At 44.6% G+C, this 17,351-nt stretch overlaps 1 protein-coding gene across 1 annotated transcript in view; it reads right to left on the minus strand.

The window, feature by feature from the left end:
• Window positions 1-17,351, minus strand: part of zmp:0000000660 (arf-GAP with Rho-GAP domain, ANK repeat and PH domain-containing protein 2) — a 60,448-nt gene that overhangs the window by 9,275 nt on the left and 33,822 nt on the right. The window contains exons 16-24 of the mRNA XM_035520093.1: window positions 10,977-11,121; window positions 10,223-10,325; window positions 9,284-9,482; window positions 6,077-6,140; window positions 5,776-5,939; window positions 5,413-5,625; window positions 5,063-5,168; window positions 3,979-4,126; window positions 2,508-2,576 (exon numbers count right to left, since the gene is read on the minus strand). Of these exons, the coding sequence (XP_035375986.1) occupies window positions 2,508-2,576; window positions 3,979-4,126; window positions 5,063-5,168; window positions 5,413-5,625; window positions 5,776-5,939; window positions 6,077-6,140; window positions 9,284-9,482; window positions 10,223-10,325; window positions 10,977-11,121 (1,211 nt within the window). The remainder of the gene's footprint in view (window positions 1-2,507; window positions 2,577-3,978; window positions 4,127-5,062; window positions 5,169-5,412; window positions 5,626-5,775; window positions 5,940-6,076; window positions 6,141-9,283; window positions 9,483-10,222; window positions 10,326-10,976; window positions 11,122-17,351) is intronic.

Genomic DNA, 17,351 nt, shown 5'->3' on the forward strand with positions numbered 1-17,351 from the left:
CATTTCTTTCCTTCCTTTCAGTCTTTATTCCTTTTTGAAAAAAAAGCACAGATCTTTGATGCCAAATGAGACAGTGAAAGAAGTAAATGACAGAAGAGAGAATTCTGCATTTACTAAAGAACTCTGCACGTGGCGAGATAGCAATGATGAACCTAACAAAGAGCAATCAACACTCCATTCAGCTTCTACCACTGTATCTGTGCGCTTGTATCCAAATGATATACAGCTGAAGTCAAACATGCCACTTAACAATATGACATTACATAAGCAAGCCAAAAAAAAAAAAAAGAGAAATAACCTTTCAGCAATTATAGAGTATATTTCAAATATTCTCTTTCTAGACAAGTTCAATCGTATAATTGAGTAGAAACCACATTTTCATTGTCTTATTTCTGACAGCTTAAATATAGTTCCAATCTGGCTTTCTGGCTCATTATAGTACATTAAAAAGCACTTCTTAAAGTTCTAAGTGATCTTAAAGTAAATCAAAGAACCTATACAGGTAACCTATCTGTTCTTGGATTTTTTTTTTTTAGATCTTAGTGCCACTTGTGATACACTTGACCACAAGACATTACTTCACTGGCTACAAAACTGGGTTGGTCTATTCAGATCTGTTCTAAATTGGTTCCAAGCCTGCCTGAGCAGCCGTGAGGATAACGTTAGAAATCATGCCCGAGTCCCTTGCTTTGTCTCAAGGTCAGATCCTTGGAATGGCACCATTTAATCTATACATGCTTCCGTTAGCCATGATCATTAATAAATCCATCAACATGCAGACGATATACAACTGCACATGTCCCTAGTTACTGACCCTGACAATAGAGTGCATGAGACACAACTTTCTGCAGCTAAACAAAGACAAAAGTGAATTCCTTATTTGGAATGGCGAAGTAGTGTTGCACTGCTGCCCCGAGAGTCCTTATCTTCGAAAACTAAAAAAAAACACACGTTTCTTTTAACAATATACTTAGCTTTAATAGTTATGCACTTGCAAATCAGCACTCTGTCAACTGAGAAATAAACCCAAGGTTTAAGTGTCATTGACACACAAGCATGCGTGTTTTTCACTGTCAGCTGTTTCAGTGTGTCGGCACAACAAAAACGCTCTTTCGGGCCTACCAAAGAACTCCATCACTGCAAAAGTGCAAAAGGATGCCGTGAGAATTTGACATGAGAACGAGGGAACGTATTTCACCTGTTCTCAGAGACCTGCAATGGCGACCCGTGTCTTCAGGATTGATGTGAAGGTGCTCTTAATGGCCTTCACGTGCCTCGCTCCATCGTACTTCAGTGTATCGATTAGCATGTTCCCACCGGGAGCTCTCACATCAAGTTACATACTTGCAATACCTGACTAAAGTGAGGTGAAGCAGCGTCTTCCTGTTATGGTGCCAAGCTCTGGAATTCGTATCCCAGTGAACCGAGGGTTCTAGACAATCTAGGTTGTTTTTCCTAGCAGTGTTCAGACCTGCCTGTTCCAGTTTGCTTTTGTTTTTTCTGTGTTCTGCACTTTACTTTCTGCTGGGGTTTTTTTTCCTTTGTTTTATATTTTGTCTTTTATTTTTATCCCAATATACTCATTTTTGCTGTTTTTTCTTTGCTTTTCTCCTAATTTATTCCATTTCTCTTTTATATCCAATGTATTTTTATGTGAAACATTTTGTAAAATAAGTGTTTTATATGTATAAAACCATGATTATTATGATTATGTCCCTCACTGAAACTTTCTAAATAACTACTACCCCCCCCCCCCCCCCCCCCCCCACACACACACACACACACACACACACACACAGACTATTCAGTACATTACAGGCTCATAATGAACCAGATATCTTTTCCCCCTACATGTACAAATCACTCTGTAAATATATGTAACCAAAGCGGAGTTGCCTGTGGCATCTTGTGTGCTTTGCAGGATCGAGCACTCATGTGCGTAGTCCAGAGTAGCCCAGCGCCCTGCTGTCCCCTTCCAGAACACTCCACTGCCTCTCCTAAACATTTTCCTCTTTTCATTTGTCTTAGTGGGTTCCCAATTTTCCCCATGACTTGAAGGCACAGTAATAGAATTGTCCGTTCAAAGAGCTGACCGTCTATTCTGCATGGCTGCATTCAGCTTAAAACTTTCCCTGTCTCAACTTTAATGTAAAAAAGCAAACAAAAACAACAACAGCATCATCTTTAATGTTTTTTTTTCCTTGTTAAATTCGATCCCATACTACTAGAACACACCTTTACAAACATACACACCCTTACCAAACATATGCAGATGAACAAACACCGATACACTGCACAAAACCACATGATGCAATGACATGCTCCATGTGCACGTGCATGTAACATGCACATGCGAACACAGCACTTGCGTGTCCACACGCACATTTGGACACCTTATAAAATATGCACACGAGATGCGCCACCATATACGTATTAGAGACACCATCTATTGCTTTCTCAGCTGGCGCACACCCCCCCTAACAGAGAGGTTAAAAGGGGTGACTTACCGTGGTGTCCTTCCACCTGGTGATAAAGCTGTTCTCTCTTTCCATTTGCCTGACTTGCTCCTCATTGACCTGGTTTAATGGGCACATACAGATAAACAGCAGGTGAGAGACAGTGTCACACAAAGCCTCTCTGCTCCTCCCAGCACCCCAGTCCACACATTAGGTTTCAATAAGTAATCTACTAGGTAAGATTTTTATCTGCCAAGTCGGTTTGTGATTTATCTCCAACCAAAGGGCAATTCCACCTGAGTAGGGGGAGGAGGGGGGGATCTTTTAGACTTTAGTATTTTACCCTTTCATTAATGCATTACAGTAAAACCTCAGGCTGGCTTTGAAGACCTTTCCAAAAACAAACAAACAAACAAACAAACAAACAAAAACTTCACATTAAAAACGTCTCTTTGTACCATCTATTATCTGTTAAATTTCGAAGGGAAATAATGAGTTATGTCACACCGTTCTGTGTAATAGTGATAGTTTTCTGTATGGGGATGTTTTAATATACTTTTGCTTCTGGCTTTCTGTTGTGCTGTGTGCTTTTTCATTGGAAGTGCCTGCCAATCTTTAGTTCAGCTTGACGCTTATTCGTCACACAAAAGCTCATATCTCACACTGATGCAGGCTGGCTTTACCAGATGTATGTGTGTATGAGAGACAGCGAGAGAGGCCTGCCAAGGGGGAATTAGCACTCCACAGTACTTCAAATCCCATTATATAGTATACAGCAAAAAAGTTCTTGCGCAATAGCAAAATCAACCCCCTTCTCAAGTGACATGCAGTAGGAGTGCAGTGTTCGAGATGCCACATGGATATTTATCCCGATTTTCTTCAGTCCAGGCAAGAATACTCTTAAAGCAGGATGTGCATTAACCTGCTGTTACTTCCATAAGCTGGCTGGGTGCAAAGGTGTCATGACACCGGCTCTGTGCTGAGAGCCAGAAAACCCACCTACATTACCTCTCGTGTCACCTCATCCAGTTTCAGGACCATGGACAAGGACATTCAGTTGGATTTCAGAACTACTGCAGTGGGAAGCCCACAAGCACTTAAAACAGTGGGAAGCCCACAAGGACTTAAAACGCACGGCTTGTGGCTAATAACAGGCCCCGCCCATTCCAGTCCTAGTCGCGCCACCCACAGAAGATAAAGGGGAGGCACAGTCAGGATCAGAGCAAGTCTGGAAGCACCAGGGAGACTCCCTAGCCAGAATCCCAGGCAAGCCGAACAACGGTCTCAACCCCCTGTCCTGGATGAGCATGTCAGAGCACCTGGCCATCCTCATACCCTAATGGAGCCCTTTTCCTTTCACTCCTCTCCCTCTTCCCTCACTGCAAGGCACTGCAATAAGGACACACACACCAGGCCTTCTAAGACCTAAATCAGTAAAATGTGTCCAAGCGCATTTGGGCAGCCCCACTCCTAGAGCTCCTCGTCCCCACTGCCAATTCGACATTGCGTGGAGGACACTGACGGAGAAGAGCTGGACGTAGTTGTTGATGAGGTCTTCCACCACCCGCGTCTCCTGAACAGCATGTCCACCCGTCTGGAAGAGGCAGGACGAGAACACACATGCCAGGCTGGCGCTCTTCATCTGGTTAATGTGAGAACAGCTCTGGATCCTTGTGAGAGTGTGAGGACACGGACACACACATGCGCACACACACACAAATACATACAGTACAGAATAAATAAACAGACAGACACACACACTCCCTTATGTCAGTCGCATGCATATGAATATACGTGTGCATTCGTGGATATGTTCAGTCCCAAAAAAAATGGAGAAAAAACTAACACAAAAACGCACGCATACACACACTCAATTACATAGACTTGCACTGAAACACATTCCCACATACACAAACATGCACATGCACCCAAATGGACACACAAGCAACGGTAAACAGTCAGGGAGAAATATTAACGTCTCAGTTTGTGAAGAAAACAAAACAATAATTGTGGCTCATCACAGGGGACACGTTAGGCCACAATCCAAATCGGCCAAGTGGGAAAGTTAAGTGTTCTCCAAACAATTACAGTAATTTCCAGAATATTCCAAGTAATCTGACAGGCCCACTGAGGGTTTATGAGAAAAAAAAAAAAATTACTGAGGACTTGTAAACCAGCCCTCAAAAAGCCTAATAACAAAGAAAAAGTGTGTAGGTTTATAAGAGCTGGCGATGGTGACTCAGGAATTTTGTTCAAAAGAGCTCATTACAAAACTCTGGAAGTTTTGTAAGTGTACTCAGTTTGTTTGTGTCTGTGGGTGTGTGTGTGGGGGTGTGTGTGTGTGTGTGTGTGTGTGTGCGTGCGTGCGTGTGTGCGTGCTCGCGTGTGTTTGAAAGAGAGATGGAGAGAGTGAGAATGAGTGCGTAGGTGTGTGTAGAAATGTGCTGATGTATGTGGTGTAAGCAACTGAAGTACTTTGGTAAGTTGCTCTAGAGTGTCCAAATGCCATAAATGTAAATGTGTGTGTGTGTGTGTTTGTTATGTATGAGTGTATAGTAGTGTGTGTATAGGAGCATGCAGGAGCAGGCATGCCTGCATGTGTGTACCTGTACAGGTGCTGCAGTAATGCAGCCAGAGTTGATCTATTAACCTTGGGTAAACTCTGAATATAGGTGCTGTACTTCTCAATCCTGCCCTCTTCATTCACTTCATCTGAAATAAGAAAACAAAAGCTTGCACACCTTAGAAAGAGACATTGCCCCTCACTGCTCTAATGGTCATAGACCATGAGAAGCAAGTGAACCTGTCCTTTAATGATCAACGAATCAATACAGGAACCCTGGAGGGCAAGACATGCATTTATCGCCCACTCGACAGCTACTGTCCAATTACAAAAATATGAGATTTTGCAACCTGTCCCCTGTGTGCATCGTTTCTGTGACATTTCAGTACTAACCGAGGGCAGAGATCCAGTAAGGGTAGAGCTCTTTCGCCAGAAGGGCGTCCTCGCACTGGGACAGGAATCTCTTAAGTGTGTCGGTGACGTCCTCTAGCCGATGGTCCTGAGCACGGAGCTTGACGTTTCGAGCGTCTTGGCTGAACTCCTCCAGCAGCTCTGCCACACGCTTGGGGTCACCATTCCTCTGATATATGTCCTGATGACACAAGCCTGGGATACGTAGAGACTTAGTCAATGTAATCGAACATCCAGGACTTTTGACCAAGGACAAAAGATGTTAATGTGTCAGCCTTGAAATATTAAAATTAACAATATATACTAAGAAAGGCTTAAGGGGAAAAAATAAATAAATACTTTTACCATATTGTGTGACAAAAGCCATGCAGCTATCGATTATGATAGGCACGTCATTTTTAGTCAGCTGCTGGTTGCTAAGCGCCCTGCCGTCCCTTCCAGCAGCCAATTGGATAGCAGAGTACCACAATGCAAAGTCTTGTTTATTGATGCCATGCATGTAGATGGTTCTGTTACACACACACACACACACACACACACACACACAAAATGAATCATAACAACAGGAAAACTACCATTAAAAGATCTGGAAGAATTCAAGCTGCAGCACTCAAGCATAACAGTGTTTTAGCGAGTAGAGATCTACCTGCCACTCTCAACCATGAGCAGGACCTGGGTCTTCTCCTCTCCTTCCGAATGAGTGGAGACAGCTGTGGATGCAAGAGGGAAGCCCTTAGGGGGTCTAGAAGTATACATGGGCATACACATGAGCAGGAGACTCACGATCAAAGCTAAGAACACGAGGTGCAACAACAGACAGACAGACAGGATATAGGAGTGGGATTAAATGGGGAGTGGGGACCCCAGAGCACCCAAATTCTTCAGGAGCGGAGCCATGACAAGGCCTGCTGTCTAGCTAGGAGCCACATGGTGTATTGCTATCGTTTTGCCCTCGTCTGTGAGCTTGGCATCGCTGGTCATTATTTTTCCCAGCGTGTACATGAGCAGGCTGTCGAAACGCTGTCCGCCCAATTTTTATCACACCCACACAAACAGCCCTCAATGCACTGGCCTATTTAGTGAGCAGCCCTCTCCAACACCTGAGTGAGCGGCTTAGGACAGTTTACATCTTTTATCTCTGCTTCCTCTACCGTTCATTCTAACCACCTCTCAGTTCTCCTCGACCCGCTCTAGCACCCGCCCTCTGCTCTTCCTAGCCGTCCATCACAGCCCACATCTACCAAGATGGTACCAAAACATAAAATGCTGGATCTGCCACACAGAGGCTGGAGGTTCTGCAACTTTTTAACGAGGAACCTTTATAAAAAAAAATTATAATAATAAAAATAAATAAATAAAAAAAATAAATAAATAAACTTAGGAGCAAAGGCACGGTAGAAATCTAAATCAAGATAGTGGCCGTCTTCACCGGATTAAGCAATGTAGCAGTAAGGAGATAGAAACAGGCATCCAGGGAGGCGCATTAATTAACTCCTAGAAGCTTTCAAGGGCAGCTAATTTTGTACAGTTTTTATTGAGTGCAAGTTAACAAATTGACAACACAAGCTTTATTAAGCACAACTATGCAAAAAGTTATTAGCCATCAATATTATCCAACATTAGCTTAATATGGACAAATGCTAATGTGTTCATCCTGTCCTTTTCTGGAATTTTATACTAGCGGTTCAAATGAAGCCAAATGGCCTTGTCGTGATGTAATTATTATTGGAATTCCAGTAAATCTTTGGTCTTGTATGAGATGTATAAGGTAAGAACAGGAAACATTCCTGAGACATCCACTGAAAAAAAACCTGAGCAGAAGTTACTCCATTATAAAACCACACAAATGTGATCAAAAAAGTTCACCTTCTTCTTGAACAGTCTAGACAGCAGGGTCATTTGGAGACAATGAAGACAACTGCTCCTTTTATAAGGTCATTGATCGGAATAATTACTCTTTTTTTCATACAAGTCAAAAAACAAACTAAAAAGCAAAACATCTCCGAGGACAGAGCTTGGCGTTAGCTTTTAGATTTTGGAGAGCCTATGGAAGGGACTCAAGCTTCAACAGACATGACACAAATAAAGGAAGCTGGCAGTTAGCATCCAATACGCAGTACACCAGTGGGTCAGCTAAGGGGCGCCAGCTGATTCTCCAAACCTGCCAGCTTTAACACCTCCAGACTCACCCAGCTGCGGGTTCTGTTTCGGAGTGTAACTTTGATGCTCCTCCAAGGGCAAGAGTTTTCAGCAGTTCACATTCAAAGGCAGTTCTGCTGGCGGCAGATCTCAGCCCAGCTATCTTTCTGTTTAGCTTCAATCAATCAGGTGTTTGCTATCTCCACAGCCACCAAAAAAAAAAAAAAAAAAAAAACCTGAGCCGCCAACAACCACCTGAGCCCCTCAGTCAGAATGTGTAGAACAGAAGTCTGGCAGGAGAGCTGAGGAAACACTGGCCATCTCTAGGGAGGGCATTACAAGGCAAGTGCTGAGTTTCCCCTGGTCACCTGTTGCAATTCAATTACTTGTCCTGGCACTAGAGCGCAGGTTTAATTCATGCTGCCACATTCAAACACCCCATGCAGGGATTTTTGTCTTCTTCCTCAGCTGGGGAGCTAGGCCTGCTAAAGTCAGGAACGGTGAGCTAAAACGTGGCATAATATTGAGCAACATCGTTAGGATATAACCATAATGCAAATGGTAGAGTACGTAGTAATAAGATAAGGACTTGATGACCTGGGAGAATGTTGGAGTGACATTGGAAATTATGTTCTGATGTAGTGTCGCAATAAGACACAGCATGCTTGTGTACGTATTAATTAAACCATTTTGCCATACACCCACTAGTTGGAACAAGGCCAAGGTTCAGGATATCAGGATATTAGCTTTTCACTGATGTGAGAGCAGGCAACATGAAGCACGCTGTTAACTGCATCCTGAAAGGCTCAATGTAAATCTCAAGAAATGGCAAAATTAGATTTGAACTTTTTAATGCTCTTTTCTATAGCGCTAGTCACATAACTGCTAATGAGATGATCAGGTCAGCGGCGGTACATGGGTCTGTATGTGCTCTAATCCAATGTTACAGAGCTTCAGCCTTCTGGGGCTTCTGTTCTGGTGCCTGTAGACATCTGAGAGCCCAGTGGAGATGCCTGGTTAATGTGACAGACTCCATTTCAAGGATCCACGATTTAAACGAGGCATCATCTTCGTAATCCCGCAACGGGTGAAACAGTTTTATGGATTTGATACACATTCCGGCCCTGAAACATACATTTCTACATTTCTATATCTATATAATAAAAAAATTGATTTCTGATAGATTTTTCAACACAATGCTTTAGCTCAATTGATCGAAAGCATTGCAAAATCTCATGTTAAGTCGCCGAATGCGTGTGAAGGGAAGCCCTGCCTAAACCGGGGTCACCGTCATGAACCACCCTCCATGCCCTGCAAAGCAGTGGAACTGGGTGAGCTGGGGACATTCCGGAGATGTAGAAACAAAGGTCAAAGTACCCAACAAGAGGAATGCCAACAAGCAAAGTGCTTGGGGTAGCCAACTGAGTACCTGGAGAGCCCGGCTTCAGTGGAACGCTTCAGAACGTCGACTCTTCACGGCATAATTAGGAGAATCAATATGTAATGAGCTATTCCTCAGGTACAAATTCCCATATATTTCAGCACAGGCTGGTGTAATAGTTGCAGATATGCACTAGAATTAAAATTCTTAAGGATACTCGATGAAAACAATACTGATCACTTCACTTCACTTCAACTGTGTGTGTGTGTGTGTGTGTGTGTGTGTGTGTGTGTGTGTGTGTGTGTGCATGCAAGCATGCACGTGTTTTCTTACTAAGTTCCTGTAGACGTTTAAGCTGTAGTATCCCCTTAGACATGGGTTCGTCATCAGAACAAAAGAACAGCTCGGAACCAACCAGAGAGAACCATCCTATTCTCCAGCGGTAAAGGTCGTGACCTTCCTTATAGTACAAACAACCAATACGTTCATAGTCCTTCTTCATCAAAGACTCCACCCTCATAGGCACAAAACACTAGAAAGACAGAAAAAGAGAGAATTTGAGAGGTAAAAATATCTGTTACTGTGGGAAAAATGGAGAGAATCAGGGATGAACAGATGAAAACCAGCTCTGGAACAGAGTTCATTTCACATCTTGACACACTGAAGAGAAGCTAAACATTGTTCCAGGCATTTTTAGCAGTGAGGAACGCGAGCTCACCCGAGTTGTACTGCTTTCAGAGGAAGCTAAGTGTAGATGGGAGGAGAAAGACTAAAGCTCCTTTAATAATTTACTGTCTAAGTCTTAACACTGGAAAAAGGCTCTCACATGGACAAGGACACCCATCTACATCAGTCAGACAGCAATGTGGGAACAGCAATTTTCTAATGCATGAACTCACACAAACACTCACATACACACCCCCACACGCGCGCACACTTTTTTTTTCTGGACTGTGCAAGGCACAGTTTGTGTTTGAAGGCAAGACACACATACACACACACACACACACACACACACACATACACACACGCACACACAGACTTTCAGAGCACTGCAATGCACAGTAACAACAGAAACTCTCAGCGGCCATGAGATGTAGAAAGGTGTAATCTCAAATTATTTTGTCACTGCACATGTATTACCAGGGCATTTGTTCAATGGAAAAATTAGAGTTTTGTGCATGAGTGTTTCAATCCATTTGTCAGCATAAATATATTACCTAGCACTCTTTTTGTGTGTGTGTGTGTGTGTGTGTGTGTGTGTGTGTGTACCTTGGCAATGGCGTGGGCCCAGTCTTTCTGTGTGTCTGATGTCTCTGCTCCAAACACAAGCAACTTTTCAGACTCCAGGTAGATCTCAAAGGTGAACACTGCCCTAAGGGGGAAGAGAGATTTAAATAATTAAATCAACTGAACAGACAGAGACATGCACACAAACACAAGCACACACACAGACACAAATATATGAACACACCTGTGAAAGGAAAGAAGATGGCTATTAATCTCTGTTAGTCTGTTGCTCTTGCTACAGGTAGGAGAACACCAGAATGCAGCCAAAGGTCAAAGGCTACCTTGTTAATAGCTGCTAGCGGGGTGGCCTGCGCTCCCTGCTGTTGTCAGGAGGATGATATTTTTACACTACACCGCTCACACTGAAACTGAGCCAGGTGGGTGTGGGTGTGAAGAGAAATGGTAAATGAAATACTTTTGTAACCTTTGACCCCTACAAGATGGTCAAGCACCACATACTGATGGGAGAGACCAAAAGCGAGAATGAAAGCGAGAGAGAGAGAGAGAGAGAGAGAGAGAGAAGGCCGAAAGGGTGTGGGAGATATAAGAGGGAGATTTTTTTTATTTTTTTTTTAAATCAGCCATGGGGAATGCTGGGCAAACAAAGTAAGATAAATGTATAGAAGAAAAAGAGAAAGGAGTGGAGAGATGGAGAGGAAGAGAAGAGAGGGACAGTGGAGGAAAAAAGAAGAATGGGGACTGAGAGAAGAGAGCGTGAGGGGAGAGGACAACATACCCTGCTGCAGTCATGGTCTCTATATTGTTGATGGCGAGGCTTACCACCTCATTGATGTCTACCCTCCCAATCGCTGCAGCACTCTTCTCGCTGTCATAGTAACTGAGGTACCCGCCCTCCAGCGTACACCATCGCCGAATCATGTCTGAAACACACAAGCATCATTGTCATTCTCACCACCATCATCTAGGAAAAATCGCCTTGCCCAGCATGCTACAGCTTTAATGCGCTCTTTGGGAAGCCCAAGTTAACCAGTTTTTCATAGTTTCATTTTTAAAGTCTCTCTGTGTGTTTGTGCGTGTGTATTATATAGATAGATAGATAGATAGATAGATAGATAGAGAGAGAGAGAGAGAGAGAGAGAGAGAGAGAGAGAGTGTGTGTGTGAGAGAGAGAGAGAGTGAGAGTGTGTGCATCTTAGCTGTATCTTAGCTGCTCCCAGATGCACAGATTCGTCTGTCTGGTCTTACAGTATCGAGTGACCAGCAGCACCTGGTGCTTGGCTCCTCTGGTGTTCTTACCAATGCCCTTCTGGGCCCAGCTCATATACTGAGTCATATTCCTACTTATTTTACCTTCGGGATCAGGACTGTTCAGCCTTCAGTTAACCATTCAAGGTGGGTTCCATCCATTAGCAGCTGGTTCATTTGTGCTACCAGGCGCTCATGGTGAGCAGTCAGCTTCTTCATCCAGTAGGCATGGACCATCTCAGGGCCTACAGCTGTCCAGTTCTTCATACTTGAGACCCTTTCTTTGATGTCTGCTAGCATGATGGTTACTGTTTCCTGTTCAGAGAGTTTGATGTGGTCAGCTCTCAGGTTCTCTAACCAATGGGCATTGTTGTTATGTGATGTTTCAGGATCCAGTAACCATCATGCTAGCACACGTCCAAGAAAGGATCTCAAGGATGAAGAGTTGGACAGCTTTGGGCCCTGACATGGTCCATACCTACTAGCTGGAGAAGCTAACTGCACTCCACGAATGCTTGGCAGCACATATTAACAAGCTGCTCACAGATGGAACTCACACTGGATGGCTAGGACAGTCCTGGTCCTCAAGGCCTCCCAGAAAGGGGCAGTTCCATCCAATGATCTGCCTCTGCACAACATGGAAGATCCTGTCAGGCATCATTGTGGCTAAAATGAGAAGGCACATAGCTCAACACATGAGTGGTATCCAGAAAGGCATGGGCAAGAACAGCAGAGGAGCCAAGCACCAGCTACTGGTGGATAAAACAGTCAAGATACAACTCGAGCAACCGTCTGCCACCTCCTCTACATGGATGGCGTCAAGCTATATGCCAGAAGAGAACAAGACATCAACTCATTAAATCAGTCTCACCAGGATATATAGCAATGACATTGGAATGTCATTCAGACTGGATAAGTGTGGTTGGATGGTTACAAGGAGAGGAAACCAGAAATGAGGGGATCGTACTATAAGAAGACAACATAGCAGATGTTGAGGGCAGCTACAAGTACCTTTGAATAACTCAGGCAAATCAGAACCATGAAGTATCTACAAAGATAGGCAAGATAGGTGAGACAAGTACTGAGAAGTCAGCTGAAGGGGAAGAGCAAGAACTTTGCTATGAACAACTACATTCTACCAGTCATCAGACACCCTGAAACTCTTCACAATACAAATACAGCACTCTGAGACTTTATAAACTAAGCAAAAACAGGGGGTCCAAAAGATTAGTAAGCATCAGTGCCACGATCCAGGATGAAACATCAAAGACCCAGGAAGATGGTCCCAAGTAATGAAGTGTTTAGTGACTCCCTCAAACAGCAGAAAACTAAAGAGGATGGGAATGTGGAGGAGCAAGAACTGTCATGGAAGGATAAACCCCTGCATGGTTTGTACCACCGGCAAATAGTGGCTGAGAAATCCTACCAGTGGTTGGATTGGTGGCATAAAGGCACTAATGTGATAGCACAGAAACAAGCTCTGAATACAAGATCAATAACAACTGGGATCTACCACACCAGGCAGGACCCTAGATGCAAGATGTCCCTGACACAATCCAGCTCATAACAGCAGGATGCAAGATGCGTACATTGAATTCCATAAACAAGTGGTAGGTATAGTATACAGAAACATCTGTGCTGGAAGCGCACCTGCCATGCAAACATATGGGTTGGAAGTTCCAAGGTCAAAATGGGACACATCCCAAAAGGTGGTGGAGAATGACCGAGCCAAGATCCTGTGGGCCTTCCAGATACAGATAAAATGGTAATGGTTAACGAACTGGACATAGCAGTGAGGGACAAGGAACAGAAGAAGGCCATAGCGATAGATGTAACATTCCCAAGTGACAGCAACATCAGGACCAAGGAATTTGAAAAGCTTGAGAAATACCAAGGGCTGAGAGAAGAGCTGGAAAAGATGTGGAAGGTCTACAAAGATATATATCTACAAAGATAGGCAAGACAGGTGAGGCAAGTCAGAACAAGACGAAGGTGAGTGAGGAATTCTCTCACACACACACACGAGAAACAGGATGTTTTGGACAGGGTTCCTTCATCAGCTGTACAAGCAAAGTGCTTCATATGCACTACATTTAAAAAAAAAAAAAAATTAAAAAAACCTGCTAATTCCTATGTTACTGAAGCAAACAGCAAACTGACAACTTCCCTCTTCAGCAATCAAACTCACATGTTTACCTCTCATCAGTATGCTGATGGTCTGTTCCTGAACAGCTCAAAGGCACATAGGGAGAGGTGCTGGAACAAGCAGGCTCTCCCCTTACTTGCCCAGGGAAGCATTTTTCCCACTAAAAAGGTTGTTAAAAGCTCACTGTAAACTGGCTGCAGAACCAGAGGCACCAGACACCCTCACAGCTCCTGCTGCAAATGTTCTGTCCGATCCTCTCTTCCCTCCAAGCTCCCAGCCGAGTGGAACCAGTGCACTCCGACCCACAGATGTGCTCTCCCCAGGGGCAAAAGAGATCACCCCTAGGCTTTGCCTCAAACAGAGGAGAAAGACAGGGAGAGAGAGAGAAGGGAAGGAGGCGTGATGGGGAGATAGGGAAATGAAGAATGATGGACGTAAGAGACAGAGAGAGACGGAAAAGTGAGTGGCATTACAAGTGATATTTACAACTTTTACTGAAAAAAAACAACAACAAAGAACAAAAGCGTTTATGGACAGCAGGGCTGGTGTCACAATTTAACAGGTACAGGGGAAATGTGGCAGAAAAGGCGGACGGGGAAGATTCCACTGATGACATTTGAAAAGTGCCATACCTGTCGCAATTAAAGACAGAAACACACACACGCACTGGAACAAATACACTCTAATTTGCCCTGTCTCTCTCTCTCTCACACAAACACACACACACACACACACACACACACACGCCACAGAAGGGACAGATGGTATTTACTATCAACAATCACCTCATGTGGCTGTGTCTGGGTATCTGTGTGTTGTAGTTCAATAATCTGCTGGTATTCATTTCATCATCGCCCCTTAGCCCCTATCTGTCTGCACATCTCCCACCTGAAATGGCACCAAAAATCAATCCAAAGCAAAACAATGCTCACCTTATTTATTTCTTTATTTTCCAAAGAACCTCTTGTTTCAGTCGGTTTGTGTACAGAGCTAAAGAAACACGGTGCTTAAAATGGAATACCCCGCTGAGGTGGCCCATGCATGTGGGGAGGTAGAAGGTCATTTATGTTGCTGTTTGCTGTTCTCTCTGTGTGCTGGGGGTGTGCTCCATACAGGCTGAGAGCCGCCTTGAACCAGCCTGGAGCAAACAGATCAAACACCATCTCCTAGACAAAGCTGCTTGGAAATGTGCATTACGCCAATTTAAAAACATGAAGCTGCATGAGCCGTGCCAGTGGTTATGCAAGCAGCGTCAAGGCCTCTGGTCGTCCACGCCTTTGCCTCGGAGATAGGAGGAAACTGCTAGGATGCCTCCTTAAGGGATTTTTCTCGACAGAGCTCCGAGTGCGAGTCCAGCAGACCCCTGGATGGGGAAGTGACCCCATGGCTCCCCTGCTTGGACTCAGCTGGTGCCACTCGTGAAGGGGCCGATAACTGGCCGAGTAGAACAAACGGCCAGACTAAAGAAAACACAAAACCCAATTCAGCGCAAAGGTTCAGAGCACTGCGACCGAGAACTACAGGGGAGCCTCCTTATAGTCCCACACACCAACTTAATCCATTGCAACTTTTGCACAAAAGCGGTGCCACCCCATACAAGTGGAATGAGTCAAGGCCAGTCTTTCATGAACTTCCAAGGTAACTTGTACTTGCTGCTTTAACAACTTCCATGTGTCGATTTAACCCACAGACAGAAGAGTGGTTAGAGAGGGGAGGAGAGACAGAAGCATGGTGGGTAATTGGAAGGTTAGCGGGGCACAAGTGACAGCCGACAGGAGTGAAGTGGAGCCCCTCCTCTGTCTGCCCCCTCAGCTGGTGTCAGTCTCCAGGCAGGATGTCTTCAGGCAAGTCCAGCATGGCAGGCGCACAGGCATGACTCTCAGCAGGTAGCCGAGGAGAGATCTTCTGTCTCCTAGCCCACACTGTCCACACGTGAGGCTGTGGAACACTGCAAGAACCGAACCGGTTGGTGGCAGGAAGAGAAACAGCAGCTTCAGTCAGAAGAGAGAGGGGAAAAAAGAAAAAAAAAGAAAAAACAAACAGTATTCTCCAGTGAAAACAGGCCTTTTGTCTTGCTAACCGGGTCCTTTTTGCGCCGCGTTTACGCTTTTCTCGCACATCTCGAAGATCGGCTAAAACGGAAAGTTTTCTAAGCGCTCAAGAACACGACGGCATGAACCCTAACAGATTCGTCTGTTACGAACCACCAAACGTTATTTACATGTGTGCTCAAAATACATTTGATTCAATATTTCTATAGCCTGAGTTCAGCAGAGCTTGTTACTGAAGGATGGAGCCAACAGTGGTACAGCGCATGAAACCAACATGAGAGAACAGGCTTCCACTCAGAGGCACAAAGCGCGGACGGCACACGGCAATGGCAACCCGCCTTTCCTTTGTGTTACCCTTTTGACTCGTGTCTGCGCACGTGTGTGTATGCACTGCATTCACATGCACGGGTGCACACTTGAACAATGCTGCATGATTTATAAAGGGGCAGATGTGGCTGTTTTCAGCTATTTCCCAAGAAAAGCATTGGAGCAGCACAAACGAGTATGTCAGCTCACAGCAAGCCTGTAGTAGAGGCTCGAGAGCACAGACACACACACACACACACACACACACACACACACACACACACACACACACACACACACACACACACACACACACACAGGCTACTATTATCTTTGTAGGGTATTTCTATTGGCTTGAATATTGGCTTACTATAGCCAAATAGTGGGATCCCTACACCTGAACCTAAGCTTAGCTTTAGTGACGAAAACAAAATCAATTTCTTCTTTTAGGTTTTTAAAATAAAAGCTGTACCCAACAAACAAAAACAAAACAAACCAAAAAAAAAAACCAACACATCACTTTGTGCTATGCTCTCCTTGATTTGTGGGGATTTGATCACTGCAAAGAGCTAAATGCATGTCCCCATATACACAGTAATGTACACGCATACATAGGGGACCAGGGCACGAGCACCCGCACACGAGCACCCGCACACGAGCACCCACATGCGGACAGACACAGTAGTCAGCCTTCGCTCATTTGCATCCATCTGCTGAATGCAAGTGCTCTGCCGCTTATCTTCACGACGGTGAAATGCTCGGGAGAACGACCTTAGTGGAACATTAACAGGCAGCAGCAGCGTCTCCATCTCGGTGAGCTCGGAGACATCAAAGAGACTGACAAACCTGAAAGGCAAATCCGAGCGCAAGTAACAGGGGTTTGGGGAGGAGGGGAGGGAAGAGGGGAGGCATGATTGGATGAGAAAAGAACGGGGGGGGGGGGGGGGAACCACAGGGAATAAGGCTGCTAGAACTCTGACCTTGTAAAACACTACAGAACAGAACACATCTACTGGGAACAAAGGAGGAGATATGGGAGAGAGAAGAGACAGAGAGAGACGAGACAGAGAGAGAAGAGACAGAGAGAGAAGAGAAAGGGAGACAAAGGCACTCAGCAGGAAAAGAGACACTAATCAGAAATTAGAGGTTTCAGTTCCACACCTGTCACTCAATTCAGACAGTGTGTCAGGGTGTTTATGTCCCTGCTAGTGGGTATGTGGGTCTATGCTCATCTCTCCTTGAAACTGAGATAAAGGAGACGAGTTCAGAAAAAAAAAAAAAAAACTGCTAAACACATACACAATGGCCAATTTATTAGACACCTGCCCTTTCACCTGCTCTGCTCTGTATGCAAATTAATTATGTGACCGCAGAGTGCACCATAAAACCAGGTAAGCAAGTT

Source organism: Electrophorus electricus, chromosome 19 (assembly GCF_013358815.1).
Source record: "Electrophorus electricus isolate fEleEle1 chromosome 19, fEleEle1.pri, whole genome shotgun sequence".
NCBI lineage: Eukaryota > Metazoa > Chordata > Actinopteri > Gymnotiformes > Gymnotidae > Electrophorus > Electrophorus electricus.